This window comes from Sphaerodactylus townsendi, linkage group LG02 (genome assembly GCF_021028975.2).
Source record: "Sphaerodactylus townsendi isolate TG3544 linkage group LG02, MPM_Stown_v2.3, whole genome shotgun sequence".
Classification (NCBI taxonomy): domain Eukaryota; kingdom Metazoa; phylum Chordata; class Lepidosauria; order Squamata; family Sphaerodactylidae; genus Sphaerodactylus; species Sphaerodactylus townsendi.
The window spans coordinates 67241251-67262194 of NC_059426.1; the positions used below are offsets into that span (position 1 = coordinate 67241251).

Genomic DNA, 20944 nt, shown 5'->3' on the forward strand with positions numbered 1-20944 from the left:
GGGGAGGTGGAATGTGGGACTTCCAATGAGAAATCAGCACCGGGAATGCGCTACGGGGGAGAAGGGAGGTAGCAAAGGGAGGTGGAAGTGACGCACACTGAAGTGGCATGCGGAGGGGAAGTGCCCTGCTCGAGGAATCTCGCGGCGAGCCTGTGGTGTTGGGTGTGCTTTCGAACTGGCCTCCGGGAACTGTAAGTAGCCCCCCACGGCCGCCATTCCTGGTCCCCAGTGTCCGCTGGCTTTGCATTCCTTCTCCGATGTCTTCTTTTAGTGGCGATTGAAGAGTTTTTCTCTCTCCTTCGGTTGTTTAGCACGGGGGTCAAAGTTTCCCCGTCCTCTGGCGTTAATCTCTTAATCATGTATCATACAAATCCTACGTCGCAAATTAAGCTCAATAACTTATTCAGGTTTTAAACACAAACTAATATATTATACATTCATTTTGTTTGTTTCAACCAGAACTCAAAACTCAACTTAGTATATACAAGAACTCAGTTTCAAACAATGTCAGTCTTAATTCCCATTCATCCACGTCTTCTCCAAATTCAATTAAGTTCCTTATTCCCATATAATGCAATTCAATTCCTTATTTCAATTAGAAAAGTCCATTAATAAATTTTGGGTTGATATTGGCAAACCCCGCTTTGTACGTAAAGCTGCGTATTTCGTAATCTTCCTCAGTGCCTCCACATCATAAGTCTGATATTGGAGACCTCCTATGGATAATATACTCTCCGTGCATTGAGCTGTTTCTTTCCCACAGGATCTCACTTTTTGATAGGGATAGGGATCCAAACTCTCTGTAATTATATACGATCGTATCCCCCCCCCCCCCTTTCTCTTGTCTCTTTCTTCCAGGGTGGGGAAACCAGACAAAATTAGTGGTGTTTCCGGGACACCCCTGCCCTATGCTTTTGGGTTGAAGAATGATTTTCTAAAGTGCTTCTGGTGTTGCTGACTCTCTGGAGCTGCTCCGTGTTTGTTACATTAACAGTTGTCAAAGTGCTGCTGAATTTGCCCAGTCTCTTTTTGAGAGTTGCTAACCTCACAAAAACATCAAAAGAGCAGCTGTTGTGGAAATTTGATGAGGGTTGAGGTATTATTTTCATCCTATCTCAGGTTCTGTCTGCTCATTACAAAATCCTCCTGTTTGTTGGAGGGTGGTGGAGGAATGTGTTGTGGAAGGCTTTCATAACTTTTGTGGGTTCGCCAGGCTGTGTGGCCATGGTCTGGTGGTTTTAGCTTCTAACTTTTTGCCTGCGTCTATGACATCTTCACAGGCATGTTACAGTAAGATGTGTTTCTCTCTGTGCTACTGTGTGGCCTCCAGAAAAACCAGCAGCTGGCAATAAAGGAACTTTGTACAATGTGGGCAATAAGTGTTTTGTGCCTCCCAAACATGCTGACTTATCTGTTTGTGACACTGCATGCAGGGAGAAGTGACTTTAGACTCTTCTCAGAAACACAAACTGCCCCATAGAGCTGTGATTGATTGGCTTTGTTGTAAAACTTATATGTAGCCACTTAAGTAATGTGATTCTATTTAAAAAAAACAAAACTAGTAGTGGCTCCTTGGGGAAATTTGTGGGTGTTAAAGCGGTATAGGAGGAAGAAACTAAAGATGCTTTTTCCTTCATGCTGCAATCACAAACAGGAAAGGAATGATAGGGGTTGGGGAGGCACAAAATTCCTGTCACAGATTTGATACAAAGTTCTTGTGTTGTTTCCCAACAAACACAATGTATTTATAATGTGTAGATGAAGCCTCACATTGGTCCTGCAAACAGGAATTCAGCTAGGCCCGGGAATAGCTTCCCATTGCTGTGGAGAGGTGAATCTTAGTATTGCCTTTTGTCTTACCTGTTCTCTATTGGAGAACTCACTAAATCTGAAAGAGCTACAAATGTGATTGTTGCTGCTCGCTGGGAATTCTGTTCCCTGAAGTCTTGTAGATTCCTATTTTTTTCTCTCCTCCTTCTCAGATCATGGAGCCAGCTGAGGTGTGGTCTGTGTTTGAGGCTGCCCAGAATTCAACTTTAATGGATGGACTTTTCCTTGTCACTGAGTCATCAGAGGATATGACCCCAGTAGCAGTTTCCGGTAATTATTTCTAAAGGCATAAAGCTAGGAAACAATGTGGACCAAGGACTGCCAGATTTCAGTAGTTCATTACTTTTGAGTTTTCAAGTTCAAAAGAAACTAGAGAGATTATCTCATTTATTTGTTTATGTTATTGATAGTCTCCCTTTCCCATTGGACTCAAGGCAGATTACATAGAATGAATCAATAAAATGAACAGGATGGACCAGTCAGTAACCAGTGAAGTAGGATAAGGATTATAGATCCAAACAGAAGTTTAAAAACAGAACTGAAGCAAAGCTTAACTGTTTATATGACACATTAAATGAAGCAAAATGACATAGTATGCTCCAGCTGACAGCAAATTGTGTATACTAGTATTGACCCCAGTATCTAATAATTTATCCTAGAAACTTTGTCAATCATTTTGTACAGTGCTGCTACCTATCATCTGCAAAAAAAAGTCCTCTTGAAAGATTCTGTTTTGCATAGTTTGCAGAAAGCCAGAGCGGGAGCCTTTGTGACTTTCTCAGACAGATCATTCTGCAAAGTGGGGGTCACAATGGAGAAGGCATATGTGTACATGGTTGTTGATTGGTTGGCTGGCACCTGCAGAAGATCCTGCTCAGATGAGCAAAACTGATATGGTGGAGCATGTGGGGGAGAGGTGGTCTCACAGATATGACAGTCCAAGGCCATGAAGGGCTTTGTATATGATACAGTACTTCAAATTAAGGCTGGTAACTGATGGGCAACCAGTGGAGTGACTGCAGAATGGGAGTAATATGCATTCTGCATCTATCTCCTGACAATGAGCTGCAGCATTCTGCACCAACTGGAGTTTTCAAATTGATTTTGAGGAAAGACCCAAGTGCACTGCATTTCAGTAACCTACTCTCAATATCACCATGTCATGGATCTAGGTGACCAGATCAGCCATATCAAGGTAATGGGCCAACTTTCAGGCTAGGCAGCATTGGAAGAAAGCCTTTTTAACAACTGCATTAACTTGCTTTTTCAACCATAATGCTTGTTTCAGTGTAACCCTGAGGCTTTTAACTGAGTTGACAAGAGTCAGCTAAACCCAGTCAAAAGTGAGGATCATAATATCCTTCAAAACCTCTGCCTTTCCATCCAGCATTGTGTCTTTCCAGGATTTAGTTTCAGTCTATTCACTCTTAGCTATTTAATCTCAGCTTCCAGGCAGCTTTTTGTGACCATTATCTATGCAGATTTAGAACCTGCATCACCAGGAGAGTTGTATATGGATATGTAAAGCTGTGTATCATCTGCATATTGGTGACAGCCAAACTCAAAACTACAAGAGATTTCAGAAGGCATTTCCTATGCACTTGGAAGCAGTCTAAAGGCTAGAAACTAGCTTTCCAAAAAGAAAAAAAACTATGTTTGCAGGAAGCTAACTGCACTCAATGCTGTATTCTGTGGGTTTTATTTTAATTTTAGTGTGTTTCAATAGTTCCCTTCCTCCCAAGATTTAAATGTAGTGTACGTGGTTCTCTTGTTCTGTTTTATCCTCACAACAACTACCGTATATACTCGCGTATAAGTCGACCCGCATATAAGTCGAGGCACCTAATTTTACCACAAAAAACTGGGAAAACGTATTGACTCGAGTATAAGTCGAGGGTGGGAAATTCAGCAGCTGCTGGTAAATTTCAAAAATAAAAATAGATGCCAATAAAATTACATCAATTGAGGCATCAGTAGGTTAAATGTTTTTGAATATTTATTTCAAAGAAAAACAGTAAACTGGCTCTATAAGTGGAAAAGAGGGTCAACAAGAACAATATGGTATCAACAATAACTTTAAAAGTACAAAAATCTTAGCTCAACCAGCAACCAAGATAAAACACAAGAGTTAAAATCCTCCAAAACTGGATTCCTCATCATCATCTGTATGTCCAAATGTAACCCAACTTAGATTTTAAGAGGGATATTATCAGAAATGAAAAATCTACTATTAGCTTCCATTGTAAACAATGGGGGATGGGGCATCCCCTTTGGGGTCAATAACTTTGGGATCCCCTGACCCAAACTTCACCAAACCACAAGCTGGTATCATAAGGAGCTTCCTTCCTGATAAGAGACCAGCCAGGTTTAGGAGTATTTAGAGAATCCCAAGTTATGGACCCCTCAAAAAAGGGTAGCCAATATCTACTAATATCAGCTCCCCATTGAAAACAATGGGGAATAGGGGCACCTCATTTGGGGGGGGTGCATAACCTTTGGACCCCTCTTGAACCAAACTTTACCAAACTTGGCTGGTATCATCAGTAGTGATCTTCTGAGGGGTACCCTGAAATTTTGGTGCCGCTGGCATAAAAACTAAGCCCCCCTGCTGTGACAAAGTAAAAGGAAACACAAAATTTTTAATGACCCCGCGATATAAGTGGGGGGGGCTTTTTTCAGCATTAAAAATGTGCTGAAAAAATTCGACTTATACATGAGTATATACGGTATGTGGCACAAACTCAGCCCTTATTATGAAGATCACCCAGTTGTTTGTATCGTGACACTAGCATAATACTTGTTTGTATCGTGGCTTTTGCATTTACCAAGTTCCCCTAAATCTGTGATGCATGTACGGTATATTACTTAATATTCTGTACCAAATGCTGTTTCCCTTATTCATTCCTGTTCGCTGCAGAGACTAACAAATCAGATCGACCTTGTAGTGTGTTGGAGGTGTCAGACCGGATGTATTGCTCTGCCTGCCTGAAAGCCTTTGATAGTCGAGAGGAGCAGGTAGGCAAAAGGTGAACAGGGACTCACCATCAAGGCTGTTTTCTGTGGGACTAGACTAGAACTGATCAAATGGCTTGCTTATACCTGTTGCCACAACCTCTGTCATGGTGTGTTGCCCTCAAATAGAACCCAAGGATTGCATGATCCAAGAATCACTGCAAAACTGAGGCCCTGTATGATGGGAATCTTTGCTTCCATAATCAAAATAAAGAGAGCGGTTCTCTCAGTTTCCTTTTTAAAATCCAGTCCTTCCTCCCAAGAGTTCAGGGTTTCAAATGTGGGTCTCCGCCCTCCTCCATTTCACTTGCACAACAGTCCAGTTAACTTCCTGGCAGAAGAGGATTTAAATTTGAGTTTCCCCTGATCACAGAACACTATAGGACACTGACTTTTTGGGTGGGATGTAAGTTCATATTGGCTGATAGGATGCTTTTCTGTATCCTGATCCAAGCTCCAGGCACTCCATGCTCAATGCAGTTAAAGGGCTTTTGCCTGTCCCTTGTAGCTGGCATTCAAGTTTTGCTAAACACTGAACCTGTCATAGCTGCACCAATGAACCCTCATTCTGTCCCTTCCCTTCCTTGCTTAGACTGAGCATTATCGCCTTGACTGGCATCTTTTTAACCTGAAGCAGCGACTACTGAACCGCCCGATGCTCACAGCTGAAGAATTTGAAGCAAAGACTCAAGCAGGTGAGACAGAGTGCATGCTATGGCTGCTATGGCTGGTGGAGCTACCATTCTGTTCTAGCTCAGACAAAATGTTCCAAGCATCCATCTTCAGAGAACTTTCTAAGCAGGCAGGTGAAGAGGACTAGCTAGTCTGTCAGACCTCTGATTTTCATAGCAGAGGGTCATTTTTAAATACAACGGTTCAGCAGCACTCTGCACCTTTTCAGTTTGCTTCTACCAGCCAAGAATAACTGCAGAGATTCTCAGTTTTTCTGATTCAAATGAGCACTTCTAATTCACTGTGCTCTTGATCTGTCTAACATGGGAGATTTTCTGACTGGCTTTTCTCCTTGTGGAGGAGCTAGTTCCATTTCCTTTCGCTTGTGGGTGGGAAACAAGGTTCTAGAGTATCGTTCTGCAACCTTTGTGATTCTCTGCTGCTGTCTTGATACACAGGTGATATCTCCAGCATCTCGGGTTCTGATACCAGTGATCCTGATTCAGACAGTGAGTCTGACCTGTTGTCTTACCGGGACAATGAAAGCAGAAAGAGTACCTGTCAGAGCACCTCACTGAGTCCACGTTCTCAGCGTGTCCTCTTCAGAAATTCTCAAGGGCAGCTCATCACAGTCTATCGTTGCGTACTGAACACTGTGAAGGCATGTCAGCCCTCTGGGCCTCCTTCCTGACTTTCTCTTATTGGCTTAGTACCTAGCTGCTCATCACTAAGCGGCAGAAATGGCATCCCAGTTGTCTGGCAGAAAACCGGTAGAGGGCAACATCATGGGTTTCAGAGGAAATATTCTGCCACTGACCCTTACTCACCCACATATCATGTATTCCTTTAACTTTCAAACCATTCTGTCTTGCCTCAGAATCTTAGGCTCATTCCGCATGGGCCAAAAACAGTGGTGTGAAAACGGTGTGAAAATGGTGTAAAAGGGTTTAAAACGGTGTAAAAGAGTTTATACTGTTTTCATACTGTTTTCACACCACTGTTTTTGGCCCATGCAGAATCAGCCTTAGTGAATTAGGATTGCTGCTAAACTCTGGACTGGCAGCAGTTGGTGCTTAACATACTGAATTGTCTCTGAAGCCCAATACAGTTGTCCTAGACACCTAGCTCATCTTTTCCCTGCCCATCCATCTGCAAGGTGGCACTAACCCATCTGGTTGTTTCAACATGGTTTCTTCCTCCACATCTACTATTTTCTAAAAGAAAGCACAGAGTTTCTGCAGCATGAGTGTGTGTGTCTTAAATCAGTATGTGTGGTACAAACTTTAAAAATAAAGTGGGCTTTGTCCACAGGATTACAAAATAAAATAATTAGCAGTTTCACAACTTCCAAAATCTGCTTAGAGGGGCAGCCCTTTGGGATTCTTGAAATTGCTGAATTGCACTCTTGTCTCCATGTCTTCTTTTCCTGGCCCTGCAGAATTTATCCAAGATGTGGGTTACTTTCCACAGGTCCAGATTAACAATAAAATCCTCCCCGATCCTGTTCCTACTTCCTGTTTTCTAGCGGTTCTCAGAGAGCTTCTATCACTCCATCCATGGCATTTCACTGACTAAAGAGGGTGTGTTATCTCTAGGGCAATGTAGAAGAACCTGGACAACTGGTAGCTTCTCTTCAGAGGCAGAGCCCAGACACCTCCTGGGTTATCCTGATGGCTGGTGGAGGACACTTTGCAGGAGCTGTCTTTAAGGGGTAAGAACTCATGGGTAGGGTGACTGGCTTTCACATGGAGCCCCTTCATGCTGAGATGAAAGTGTCTTATTGGAGCTACAGAAGAACCTTCAAGTATAGGCCTGAAATGATTCCATGTTTGATTCCAGGCAAGGGCCATCTCATGGTCCTGCATCTATTTCACATAGGATTGAGGACTAAGGAGATGAGTGTAAATTACTTGGCTGCTTCTCAGCCTCTCTCCATGAGCTGCTAAGTCTCATTTGCTTTGTGTATGGGACCCAAGTGCACTTTCATTATGCTCAGTTTGCATTGTAATTATGACAATGGGTTTGAGCTTTTCACCATGGGATTTCCTTTGCTTTCTTCCAGGAGTGAAGTGCTGGTGCACAAGACCTTCCACAGGTACACAGTGCGAGCCCGCAGAGGTACAGCCCAAGGAGTGCGGGATGCTCAGGGATGTATGCCCAAATCTGCTGGGGCCTCCCTGCGGCGCCACAATGAGGCTGCTTTGCTTAAGGTGAGTGCAGATTCTAAAAGCAGCCATAGATTATCCCCCCACAAGTGGAGGGGGGTTGGGCACATTCTAGTGACCTGGCATACTTTAGACCATTGGTGTTTCTCAAACTGTTACAGTTACCTTCCCAAATGTGAGATGTCTAATTAAATCTTATTTGGCGGGTCTTAATAGAGGCTACTCCAAAGCAGAATAGCATGAATGGAGATAGAGGATATCAGTATACAATTATCACTGTGGCCCCATTTGTGGATACTTAAATTGGGAGATTGGAGCCATGGAGCATGGATAGAGAAGAGAGATCTCTTCTGCTTAGAAAATCTGAAATCTATACAAAGAGGGGTTAACACCCTGCACAAATAATAGAAGCAGTTGCTAAAGTTTTAAGAAAGGAATGTTCTCAGTAGCTATTGCTAGGCAACCACAACATAATTGTGCACCCATGCAGCTGGGTCCAGCCTGACAACCAGCACCATCAAACTAAGCTGGAACCAAGCAGAATTTTGCCAGGGAGAGACTGCTGGGAGAACAAAGAAGGGAAAGCTGAAGCTTATGGGTTGGAAGGGGTAAAGAAATAGACATTTTCAGGGAAAGAAAGAGGAAATTTAAAAGGAAAAAATGAGATTCCCCCTCCTGCAAGTCCTTGCAGCTTCCTGGCTTGTAGGCTATTATTAGTGTAAAATTTGTTTTTTTCTGCAGATTCACTACTCAATACATAAGACTGTTCCAGAGCATTGAAATGTTGTATATACTCGAATCAGGATTTCTAGGGCAGGAGAGCATTACGTGTTTTCATAGAACAGCTTACCTCCTGGTGGCTGATTTTGCATTTGGACAACTGTAGCATTTAGGACAGGGCCCAAAGGCTGCACTGGCATACTTGCACATTTTAGTTGTGTGTTCGCAAAAGTATTACTTAGTTTGTATTTTGTACAGGATATTCAGGAACTATTGGCCAGCTGGAAGGGGCATTTACAAGGTGCAGAGCGCATCTTTCTTCGTGCCCCACGCACCAACCGTGCCCGCTTCTTTGTTGGTAAAAATGGCCCTCTTCAACAAAATGATCCCCGGATCCGAGGCATTCCTTTCAGCACACGGAGAGCTACCTTCCATGAGGTGCAGCGGGTGCATAGAGCTCTGCGTGATCTGCAAGTGTATGGTGAGCATGGCTTTTGACATCATTGGTAGACTGGACTCTTTCACAGTTGTGGCGTTTCTGTTGCTGGCTTTTGGTAATTAAGGGTACTCACTATCACCCATAATGCAATAGTCTTGTCTTGCTGGTCCTGTGCCTTAAGAGTCAAGGATTGATCTTTCCCCACAATTCTCTATGTAGTACTTGAAACTGAATTGTAAACTTCATATACAGTTTTGCTGAATCTAGCCGTACTTCGCTCAACCCTAGCTCTGCTCACTTTACTGTGGCTGCTTCCCCACGTCTCTTGAAATGATACCATTGTGAAATGTGCTGTTGCATGTCTACTGGTGAGAGCCTGTCAGTTTTGATCCAAAACATGCATCTGGAGTCAACAGATTTTCCAGCAGTGAAATTATTGTTCTGGTTCTTGAGCAGAAAAGGACACAACAGTGGAAGATTTGATTGGCTCTCCTTGCAAGACCTGGAGAAAAATAGTTGATCAGCCTGAAGCATCTCCACAGCATCATGGTGAGTTGGGAGGCATTGTCCTATAGCTAGAGGAATCTGCCATGTTCTGTGCCTTTCTGGCTGTGCCTGGTCCAATACAGTTCTCTACATCCTTGCTCTCTAACTCTTGAACTCCAGGGTGGCAAGACCACTGTAAACTGCTAAGAGCAGTTAATCATGGGGCGGGCTTTCCATAAAAGAAGGTTGTGAGCAGGCAGGAGGTTCAAGCCAGGGTGAAGGCTACCATCTCAGATGGGAGGCACCTGGGGCTGCTTGGGTCCTGTCTGAAAGTGGGAAGCTGATGGTTCTGCCATCCCCAGTGACTCTTACCTTTTGAGGCAAGAATGTGAGTTGAACTGTGTCTCTTTCTTTTCTAGACTCCCCCTCAAGGTCAGAAAATGATGAAGAAGAGGGGGAAGAAAATGCATTATGTCAATTGGAGACTGTGGAGGTTATACTAAGTACGCTAGACCTGCGTGAATTTGAAGTGGCACCAAATCGGAATCAGAAGAAGAGAAGGAAAAAGCCCAAAATCCTGGCAGGTGGGTCTGTGAGGGTAGTGAAGCTGTTCTAAAGTGCATATCCTTTCTAAGGGGATAGTTTCCTGACTATTTCCCTGCCTTGAAGGATTCAAACCAGAGAATGCCAGCTTCTGGCCTTTTCCAGCATCTTCCTACTACAAGGTCCCAGGGCAAGGGATCACTAATAGACTTGTGGTCTCTGTTTCTATCAAGTCAGAAATAAAATAGTAGACTTCAGTCAATTTAGAATAATTGTTTTTTATAAAAGCCAATATTTTATCATGTAATGTCTAATTTATATTGTTATGTTGCACTCTTGCATTACAAATTTCAAGTCCAGTAGCATATTAGAGGCCAGAATATTTTCCCAATATAAGCTTTCATCACTCTTATATTCTGGAAGACTTTGTTGAATTTTGTTCTGCTATGGCTACCTACTCGAAGTTAACTTCTGTATTAGCATACAAGGCAACAGTTTACCTATAGAGTGCTTTCCACTGTTGAGAAGCTTGTCCTGATTTATAAAAAGCACAGTAGTACTAGAATGGGAATAATAATGATAAAATGAAATGTGTGGAATACTTGGGGGCAGAGGTTAATTGTCATGAAGACAGAAGGACTTGTGAGGGAGGCAACCTTCCCTTTCCCCATCTCCATTTTTCATCCCTCAATTCTGGCTCAGTTTCTCTCTCCCATCTCACCCCACTGTTGCTGGCACACTCTGCCCATCTGTGCTTCCCCATCTTTACCAAGCTCTGTTCTCCTTCTTCCCCAATCTGCCCAGCAACTCATCTCCTTCTGCTGAAAAATGGAATAAGTAGAAACTGAAATATCATTAGGTTGTGTTGTGTAACCTCAACACCTTTAAACTATTTTGTATTATCTTCTCACATTGTTTTTTTTAAATCTCCTGAAAACAGATTTGCAGATTTTTTAATCTATATGGTGAGACCTACCCAAAATTACTGGGTAGATGTATAATTTCCTGTTGCAGCTAGTCACTTAGGCTTTAGTAGGCATTGCCCCTTTGCTGTTTTCTTTGGGTGCTAAAAACTTATTCTTTTGAAAGAGAAGCTGAGATTGCCTAGATCAGTGGTGGCGAACCTTTGGCACTCCAGATGTGCCGGATTTCCTAGAATTCCCATCAGCCCCTGCCAGCATGGCCAATTGGCCCACACACTGGCAGGGGCTGATAGAGTATCGAATCCATAACAATCCTGATTATAAGAGTTAAAGGTCCTGCAACCGGCCTAGATCAATGATAGCAACTCCCAGGGAGCCACGTTTGCAATTACCATCAACCAAAAGAGCCACATTTACTTCCATCTCTGGCATGATGCTCACGACTCAGGCTCACAGGTTAACCATTTCTGTGGTAGGAGCTCTTTCACAGTGGAAACTAGGTGCCAACCACAAGCCCCACTGTGCAAGGGCTTTGCCCATTTTATTGAAACACGGGGCAGATGCTACAGAAGAGCTACAGGTTCATGTTAAAAAGCTTCATAGTGAGGACCACTGGTTAAAAGTATGGTAGTGTCCTAGATGTGTCTTTATTACTGTGTTTTCTTGAAACTGTTAACTTAATCTGACTGAAGACTTGACTGTGCAATTCAAAATGGGAGCAGGCAAAACTGTTGGGGAGGCAGAGCGGGTGTTGAAACAGGGCATAAAACTGGACAAAGCACTTAAGGTTGGTACAGAAGAGGTGATCAAGCTTCCATTATGTCTTTGACTTGAGTACTTCTAATAAAAATTCAGTGGTTTTTCCAGTTATCCCGCCGTCACTATTATTCAGCAGGTGAACCAGAAAACCCAAACAATGTATGCTCCGAACAACTTTTTTTATTCCCTAGAATCAGGACAAGTAGGGAGAGTCTAGGTAACGCATACCTCGGGCAAGAAAACATAATATGCTCGAAGGTCTCAACAATATCCTGACAATATGCACATGTTCTATCTTGAAGTGGAATATTCAACTGTCGGCCCTTAACACTCAGGATCTCCTGAAAACTTCTAAACTGAGAAGGCCATCTTCAAGTGCAGTATTAGAACAATAACAAACTAACAAAAAACCAACTTGGAAGCACTTGTGCAGTCCACAGGGAGGCAGGAGTCAAGTGCACGGCTGTGTCCACATCTTCCTGCCTCCCAAGCGGTCCTCCTATTGGTCCCCACAGGTGACTAATCCTCACAGCCAAGCCAGCAGCCAGACACGACTTGTTTTAATCTGTATCTCCCCCCCCACCCGTCTGAGTTGATCAGGTGACCTAATTGCCTGAGAAACCTTAGCTGGTGCCAGGTCAGTGAAATAAGGTGCTTCTGAAGGCACTTCAGACTCTGAGCCCTGACTAGCCTGCTGTTCAAGCTCACTCCCTGTTGGGGTTCTGCCTGAACTGAACTTACCCCTATTGGGGCTCTGGCTGGACTTCACTCTTCAGGCCTAGTTTTTCCTCTGAGGATTCCTTACTCCCCACGGTTGTCCCTGACAGGTGATTGGATGCAAACAGGTGTGGAAAAAAAGCAAGCAAAATACTGGGGAAAGCACGTAGCAACTACAAAATAGTTATAGTCAAATGACAAGCCATTCAGTTGAACTAACTAAGCTAAACACATTATCTATGTTGTAGCTGGTTCCTCAGAGCATGGGCTTTGTGGTAACAAGAAATCAAGAGTCTTTAACCCCGACCATAACTTCTTTTGGACCCAGTTTCCACTGAAGCTTGAAAACTGAAGACAAGAGAAAATTCCAAATGTCCAGATTTTTATGCTACCGTATATACTCGTGTATAAGCCGACCCGTGTGTATAAGCTGAGGCACCTAATTTTACCACCAAAACCTGGGAAAACTTATTGACTCGTGTATAAGCCGAGGGTGGGAAATGCAGCAGCTACTGGTAAATTTCAAAAATAAAAATAGATACCAATAAAATAAAATAGATACAGTGGTACCTCGGTTGGGGTTTGAGGAAACCCAGCCAGCTGGGAGGCAGAGGGAGCTCCTTATTTGGGCAGTGACATCAGGGGGAGTCACTGCCCAAATAAGGAGCTCCCTCTGCCTCCCAGCTGGGGTTTGAGGAAGACCAGCAACAAGAGGCTTGTGCAGCCGCACGGAGGTTGTCCCGGCCCGCCCCCAGCCTCAGCAGAGGCCTGAAGAGCCCGCCGGCTGCAAGGGCTCCCCCTTCACCCTCTGAGGAGGGCAGCAACAAGTGGCTTGTGCAGCCGCACCGAGGTAGTCCCGGATCACACCCCCAGCCTCGGCAGAGGCCTGAAGAGCCTGCCGACTGCGGGAGTTTTCCCTTCGCCCTCTGGGAAGGGCAGCAACAAGCGGCTTATGATTGCTAGCACCGGTAAAGTGATGATTCACGTATAAGCCGAGGGGGCATTTTTCAGCCTTAAAACAGGGCTGAAAAACTTGACTTATACGTGAGTATATACGGTAAATGGGATTGGAATAAGTTGAACTGGGATATAAAATGCTGGGGGAGGGGTAAGAAATAACAAAACAAACGGTGAGAAAGAATGTTTCCATCGTGGGGGTTTTTCACATTATTCCTCTTTCCTCGATCAGAGTCTTGCAGTGATCCTTCAAGAGGTGCTGGAGAATCTGAGACTGTGCCACTGAACAGAGAAGAGTCAACTGAAGCCCAGGAATGGCTGGAGCCTCAGGGTGAGCTTGTGTGCGGAAGCATATACCAGCTGAGATGCCCTCACTTGTACCTGCATTTTAAGACCTATTCCACTAAAAGGGAGATCTGTGGAGACTTATCACTTTGGTCTCATTCTGAATGGCAGCCCCTTCCACTGAAGGAACTGGCAGTTGGGACTGGTCGATTCAATCTCTTTCAGATAGCGAGGGTCACATCCCTCTGGTTATGCAGCCCCAGCTGTTGGGGCACAGGTCTCCATAAAGCTGTCTTCTTTTTTCCTCCTGCTATTTGGAGGGATTTTTTGCTCATGCATGTGTAGAGATCAAGGGGTTGGAGAAAACTTCATTACTGCAGTATATCACGACTTATACCACTGCAGTATATCACGTTGATAAAATGAGAATGCCGGAAAGAGAGCAAGGCAAGATCAATCCATGGTAGAGAGAATTCTGATCCATGGCTCTAGCACTTGACTTGTTCCTCACTACAGTGCACATCCTGGTGCTTCACTTGTATTTCATGTCCACGCAAGTACATAGGTAAGTGGGGGGGGGGTTTTTCCTCGGGTTCAATTCCCCCATTACATGTCTAAAGCTCTGCCCCCGTTTGTGGTTTTTTTTGTATTTTAAGTGTTTTTTTGTTTGTGGCCTGCAGGGGGCGCTGGCTTTAGACTTGCAGCACCAAAATTTCAGGGATTTGTTGGAACACTTTCCTGATGATACTACCCAGGTTTGGTGAGGTTTGGTTCAGGGGGTTCAAAGTTATGGACTCCCAAAGGGGATGCCCCATCCCCCATTGTTTCCAATGGGAGCTAGTAGGAGATGGGGGCTACAGCTTGGAGGGTAACTTTGGACCCCCTGAACTGAACTTCACCAAACCTGGGTGATATCATCAGGATAGTCTCTTAAAGGTACCCTGAAAATTTGGTGCTGCTAGCTTAAGAATTGCACCCCTGACACCAGGCACCCTCCAAATTTCCCCAGATTCTCCTTTTAAATCTATGCCTTTGGCATGGATTTAAAGGAAGAATCTGAGGTCCCCAGTTTAAACATTGAAAGTGATGCTGTTTCAGGGTGGTGGATAATCCACCCCAAAACAGGATCACTTTCAATGTTGTTTTAACTGGGGACCCCAGATTCTCCCTTTAAGGTGGATTTAAAAGGAGAATCTGGGCTCCCTAGTCTAAACACCATTGAAAGTGATGCTGTTTGAGGATGGATTCCAGGCAGGGGTGCAAAACTCAGATTTTGCACCAGGCTCCATTTTCCCTAGCTACGCCTCTGCCCGGAGGGGAGGACAGAAAGGACTTCCGGCTGCCAGCTGGGAGCCCAGCCGGTGGGAGGTGGGCGGGCGGGGCAGAGGAGTCTTCCGTCCCTGGCCTCGGAGAGCTGCTTTTATAAGCACTGAGGCTTGGGGCGGAGTGGCCCCGCCCCCGAATCCCCCCATGAAAATCTATACCCACGTCACTGTGTCCATGGCATGACCCTGGTACTAGGGAGGTTATAAGTCTGGCTCCTGACATCAAGTGACTTTTTGTCATGAGCTTTGCAGCTGAGTGGACCCTCAGTGGAAAAGCTGAAAGTCATAATTGTTGCTAGTTTGCCAGGTTAATGCAAGATTCTTCTCTCCCTGTCAGGAGTTCCCAGCACACCAGTGGAGGATCTCTTGTTCACAGCTTGCAAGACGGGAGACCTGAAAACACTGCAGCATCTTTTGGGAATGGCTGATGGGGCAGCACAGGAGGGAGAAGATTGTCATAGCAACAACATGCACCATTTGCTCAATGCATCACTGAATGAGAGTGGCTGGACCCTTTTGCATGTGGCGGCAGCAGCAGGGAGGAGTGCTGTTGTGCGCTTGCTGTTGCAGACTGGAGCTGACCCGGCTATCAGGTAATGCCCAGCATGTGATCGACAGAAGGAGAGAGAGATGGTGGTGCTCCGGAGCAGACAGGCCCAGGCCTTAGGGAGCAAACTTGCTTTCTATATGTCAAACTTCTGATGCCATATGTGGCCAGCATTGCTCCATTGCTGCCTGCTTAGTTGCCCAACCTGTAAGCTGTCCTAATGAACTCGCATGAAGTTGCTTTATACCAGTGGTTCTCAACCTTCCTAATGCTGCGACCCTTTAATACAATTCCTCATGTTGTAGTGACCCCCAACCCTGACATGTATCCATTTTACAGATGGAGAACACTGATGCAGAGAGTCTTAGGCGACCCCTGTGAAAGGGTCGTTCAACCCCCAGGTTGAGAACCACTGCTTTATACCCTTGGTCCATCCATGTCAGTAATGTCTACTCAAAGTGAGAGTGGCTTTCCAGCATCTGGTGGTGATCTTTTGCATCACCTACTACCTGATCCTTTCAGCTGGTTTGAACCTGGGAGGTTCTGCATGGTGCTCTACCACTGAGCCACAACCCCCTCCAGCAACACAGAGTGCAGTGTAAACCCAGAATTTTCAGAAGTATGAGGAATTGATTCATTTCAGGACTAGGGCACTTAAGGATTAGTTTGCCTCATTTCCATGGAAATACAGCAAGATCTTGGGCATCTCTCCCCTGCTCAGATCAAATCAGAAAGTGACCGTTGTGCAAATTGAGCTTGGCTTGTTCCTTCGTTCAGTTGTATGGTCCAGTTCTGGAGGCAAAAAAAGTGTTTGGATGGTGGTGCACTCTGTTTAGTTTTCCTTGGTGCAGAGTGCAGATCCAGACCTGTGAAGCAGTCCTGTGTATCTCCTACCCAGGGACAAGCAAAACCAGCCACCGTACTGTGTGTCTGCTGACAAGCAAACTCGTAATGAATTCCGTAGATTCATGGATGAGCAGCCTGAGAAGTATGATTACATCCAAGCCCAGGTGAGTGAAAAGGGATTCTTGAGTGCAAGTTTGAGGAACCAGCAGGCACTTGGAATGGGAAGCCATCCTCCTGAATGGAGGACAGCTGCAGCTTATGCAGTGAGGGCAGTTGGCTCAGGCTTGGAGCTGCCCTGCCTTCCTACTGTCCTGTTTCTCTGCTGACCTTTCACACAGCACAACTCAGAGGAGAATCCAGTAGCTGGCTAAAGGGCGTATGTACTTCCTTCCTTATTTCCTCCCCTTTGGTACTTGCCATCCAAACTCTGCGGTACATTCTTTGGGATGATGGGATGGCTTCTATCCCTGTCCCACCTATTCCACTTAATTAAGTTTGCTAATTAAAATATTTATACCCCCATCTCTCCTTTTTGCTCAAACCAAAGCCTTTCTCCAAATTAAGGGGTTCTTCCATTGGCATAAGAGCCAGTAAAACTGGAAGGAGGCTACTTGGAGAATTGCTGTTCTGGGGCCACTTAGCCTTAGCAAGAGGTATCTTTCACTTCTCTTTGTCAAACTCTTGTTTGGTAGTGATTTGGAGCAGAGAACAACTTTGCATGTAGGGTAGAATTTGCCACTCATTTTGAACATGCTATAAAGAGAGAATGTGCAGTTAGTGCAGAGAGGGAAGAAAACAATTAAGGATGAGTTTGAATAATCTGTACAGTCTATGTCCCCCAAGATGGTGGGAGGTGTGCTCAGAGCAAGGGGAAGACTGCATTCCTTTTGAGGACACCTTGTCTTGTGGCTGCAGCTGGGCCCTGGCCCTGTCTCTCGCAGTGTACAGTTGTAGTATGATCGTAGGTGCCTGGACCACTGACATCCCAAATGGAAGCCAAGCAGGCAGAGCGTCGTCGAGCACACAAGGCCCAACGGAAGCAGCGGGAGAAAGAAGAACGGGAGTCACAGCAGTTGCTGAAGCAAGAAGAGAATGAAAAAAGGTGTTTTGCTCTGTTGAGTGACCGTGAAAAGGTGAGGCCCTGATCATTGCATGTGGTTATTGTCTGATAAGGTGTTTCAACAGGCATCAGCTGGGTGCACATGAGATAGTGAGATCCCCCTCTCTGGCGGCCTTCAAGCAGCTGCTGGATGAACACTTATCAGGGATGCTTTAGGCTGATCCTTCATTGAGCAGGGGTTGGACTAGATCAGTGATGGTGAACCTTTTAGAGATCAAGTGCCGGGGCGGAGCGATGGGAAACTGCGCCTGGAGCATGCATGTGCCCTGCATCCTTGCCAAGCCCTCGCCCGCCCCCACCCTGCCCTGGAATGCCCCTGAATGCCCCGAAACACCCCCACCATGCCCCCGGTATGCCCTCACCACACCCCTGCAGGGGCACACGCCCAGTGCATCATGCACCCCTCACCCCTTGGCACTATGCCACCGCTGAATGCCCAAACTCGGGCAACGGTGCGTGTGCCCACAAAGAGGGCTCTGAGTGCCACCTCTGGCACACATGTCATAGGTTTGCCACCACTGGATTAGATGACCTGTAGGACCCCTTCCAGTTCTATGATCCTTCTCACTTTCAGTATTCACATCTTCTAAAACATGCTAGCGAAAGCTTTCTAATGTAATTTCTGTGGTGGCTGCTATGTAACACAAAGGCAGCTTCTGTTGGTGTTGTCTACAAAGAAGTTCTGTCCTATTGACTGTGTTTAACTGAATGGGCTGTGGCATTTTGCCGATCTGCTAATCACCTGTAATGTGCAATTAGCTCAGGCTAGTTAATTGCCCCTTCTTATGAAGAGCCTTCTAGTCTTATCCTCTTGTGATAATTAGATCTCAAAACTTCCAATATGTTCCTTGAGTCTGATGGTTAACCGTCCCTTTAGTGTCTTCTGCCAGACATTATTATTGAGTTTTTGTATTTTTCTATGCCTTTTTATCTGGCTAGACATCTTTTTTTCCTTTAGAAGCTTAAATAAGTTATATGAGGGCATAATATATCTTGCTTATGTTAGGATGTGCCTTGATCCCAAGAAGGCAAGTCTCTTTTCCTCACAAGACATTCACCTGTTACCAAGGGAAAAGGCCTGTCCTACTTTCAGAGTTTCCCTTGACAGCCAAAGCTGTTTGGGCAATGATTCATAACATGAAGTTCAAGGCAGCCTATTTCCTCCCACTCCAGAAAAATGAACACTTGTACTAATCTGGTAATGTCACCAACCAAGCTGATACTCCAGTAAGTAGAAGTGCCTTCTTTCATCTTCATCTGATATTAAATTGTTGTCCCTGCTAGATTCACTGTCCCAGCCACACTGATCCATGTTGTCATAACCTGTAGAGTATCCAAAGGTACCTCAAAAGTTCCCTCTAGCACAGAACATGGCTGGTGCCTTATTATGGGGCACGAATCCGTCTATAACATTAACTTTAAGGCAGCTCCACTGTTTTCTTCAAGAATAATTTCAAGGACCTTTTAAAGCCACTAACAGCCTAGAGCTACAGGACATGATTGTCTCATCTACTAGCCATGTGCTAATTACAGTCCTTGCCATTTCTCTTTCCCATCCCTTCTCCCTCTGCACAGCTCATTCTGCCTTGGTTTGTTTCTGGGTCTTTTTGATTGCTATCAGTATACTGGGAATGGCTCCAAGAGATGGTCTGAAATGTTCATTGCTCGTCTTTGTACACCTTGGAACATTTTCTTTGAGTGGGCTTTTGTCAAAAGTTGTCACCATGCTGGGTTTTTAAGATTAACTGGCTGCATCTGGAACCTCTGCTCCCATTCTGAAGTGTTGTATCTTAGTGTTGTTTACGTGGCATTACAGCCATGTCTGTAATCAGACATGGGCTGAACAGAAAAGTGGTCAATAATTATTGTTAAATAAAGATAATTGAGCCAGTAAAACTCTCACATCAGGCTAATTTATTTTGCCTGTTTACATCAATGTTACCATTTTTGTTTCTACCAAGTTTCTTTCCAAGGCAGAACAGAGGCAGAAATTTGCAGGCAGGCAGAGGGAGCAGAATGTCTTATAAGTGAACTTCTTTCTTGCTTTAAACATTTGATTATTCTAGAGGAAACTGGCTCCTCCCCAGGCCTAGTACCTTTGCCTTATCAGTGCATTATTTTAGTGAAATGAGTTGTCCAACCCAAAGCACTTCTAAGGAACTCTGGATAGGCCAGTTGTGTTTAGGTTTTGCTTTAAAAGTTGCAACTAACTTGCTAGTCTGAATGGACAGTAACTCATTTTCCCTGATAATCTGATCTGTATCCAGTAGGCAGAGTCCTTTTGCAGTTTGGGCCTCGGCCAGGATCTCCTAAATGAGGCTTGTTTAGGACTGCCTAGAGCAGGGGTCGGGAACCTTTTCCCCTCAAAGAGCCATTTGGCTCCCGCTCCCCCGCCCACTTGCTCGCTCGCGCCCCCACTGCCCGCTCACACACACACACACACACACCCCCCGCTGCAGGGCAGGCGTAGATGGGCCCGGCGGCTCGGCCTGGCCGGCCGCCGGGCAAGTGAAGCGCCCGCCCTGCTCCTTGCAGGGCGGGCGAAGAGGGTCCCGGCGGGCGGGCGAAGAGGGTCCCGGCGGCTCGGCCTGGCCAGCCGCCGGGCGAGTGAAGCGCCCGCCCTGCAAGGAGCAGGGCGGGCGAAGAGGGTCCCGCGGCTCGGCTCATGGAGCCGCAGAACAGCAGCGGAAGAGCCACATGCAGCTCACGAGCCGCGGGTTCCCGACCCCTGGCCTAGAGAATGATGTAGCCTCCTCCCCACCCCCTAATTCTGGGCCTTCATTCTAATGTTATTTTGTTCATTCTCAGCGAGCTTTGGCAGCAGAGAGGAGACTTGCTGCCCAGTTTAAAGACTCCACTGCAACTTTGACGAATACCAGGTACCCTACTAGAGTGTTGTTGTTTTTCTGACATCATCTGCTAATGTGACAGTATGCTCATATTGCCTTTTGGTATGTGCAGACGCTGCTGGCTGTGTGGCGAGTCACTGCTGGGCCGCGTTCCCTTCCATTACCTGGACTTTTCCTTCTGCTCAACGAACTGTCTGCAGGCACATCGGCAAGGGAAGACTGTGCATTCTTAACTCAAGTTACAGAAGCTGCCTAAGAAAACAATCATTCCTCTTTGGAGGCACGTGTTCCTCCATGAGGCATCACGTATGATTCTATTATGAGTCCTTCCTGGAGAGGGAGCATAGGCACCCTTTATAATATGAAAAAAGTATTATATGAAGGGAGAGCCACTTCTCTCTGTCACCTGCACATGTACTAAAACTGGGATAATTTTCCTACAGATGTACACACTGTGATCATTTCACTGCAAAGCATGGTTTCTGGAAGAGTGGATCTGTTGCCATGTATTGACTTGGTTCTTTTATAGATCTGATTGGTTTGCACATTGCAAAACATGGTTTATGGGGTACAATAAAACTGTAGGCTTTCTTTCCCTTGCGTCCTTAGTGTTCAACTCAGCCAAACTTTGTTGTTCAATGCCAGAACTTACATGTTGAGCATGTCACCACCTTGCTTTTACCCGAAATTTGTAGCTGCACTTACAACTAGTCCTCTTTGTGTTAATAACATTTTTCACATAGCTTCCC

At 45.3% G+C, this 20944-nt stretch overlaps 1 protein-coding gene across 4 annotated transcripts; it reads left to right on the forward strand.

The window, feature by feature from the left end:
- The first annotated feature begins 109 nt into the window (after positions 1-109).
- ANKZF1 (ankyrin repeat and zinc finger peptidyl tRNA hydrolase 1) lies at positions 110-20786 on the forward strand. Of its 4 annotated transcripts, none has more exons than XM_048486980.1 (17): positions 110-191; positions 859-1096; positions 1983-2100; positions 4748-4845; positions 5435-5537; positions 5973-6175; positions 7110-7225; positions 7577-7724; positions 8658-8880; positions 9295-9387; positions 9744-9908; positions 13456-13554; positions 15171-15426; positions 16279-16390; positions 17192-17359; positions 20155-20225; positions 20308-20786. In XM_048486980.1, exons 2-17 carry the CDS (start codon positions 1085-1087, stop codon positions 20426-20428), a joined length of 2106 nt encoding a protein of 701 aa, XP_048342937.1. In that variant the 5' UTR covers positions 110-191; positions 859-1084; the 3' UTR covers positions 20429-20786. The 4 variants fall into 4 exon arrangements, with proteins under 4 accessions (XP_048342937.1, XP_048342939.1, XP_048342940.1 ...); XM_048486982.1 differs by having other exon boundaries at positions 17207-17359; XM_048486983.1 differs by lacking the exon at positions 20155-20225.
- The last annotated feature ends 158 nt before the right edge of the window (positions 20787-20944 follow it).

Excerpts from the sequence above, each read along its gene's own strand:
- ANKZF1 (XM_048486980.1), top strand. Across the intron at positions 2,101-4,747 it reads GACCCCAGTAGCAGTTTCCG|AGACTAACAAATCAGATCGA; the intron begins GTAATTATTTCT and ends TGTTCGCTGCAG. Across the intron at positions 16,391-17,191 it reads ATGATTACATCCAAGCCCAG|GTGCCTGGACCACTGACATC; the intron begins GTGAGTGAAAAG and ends GTATGATCGTAG.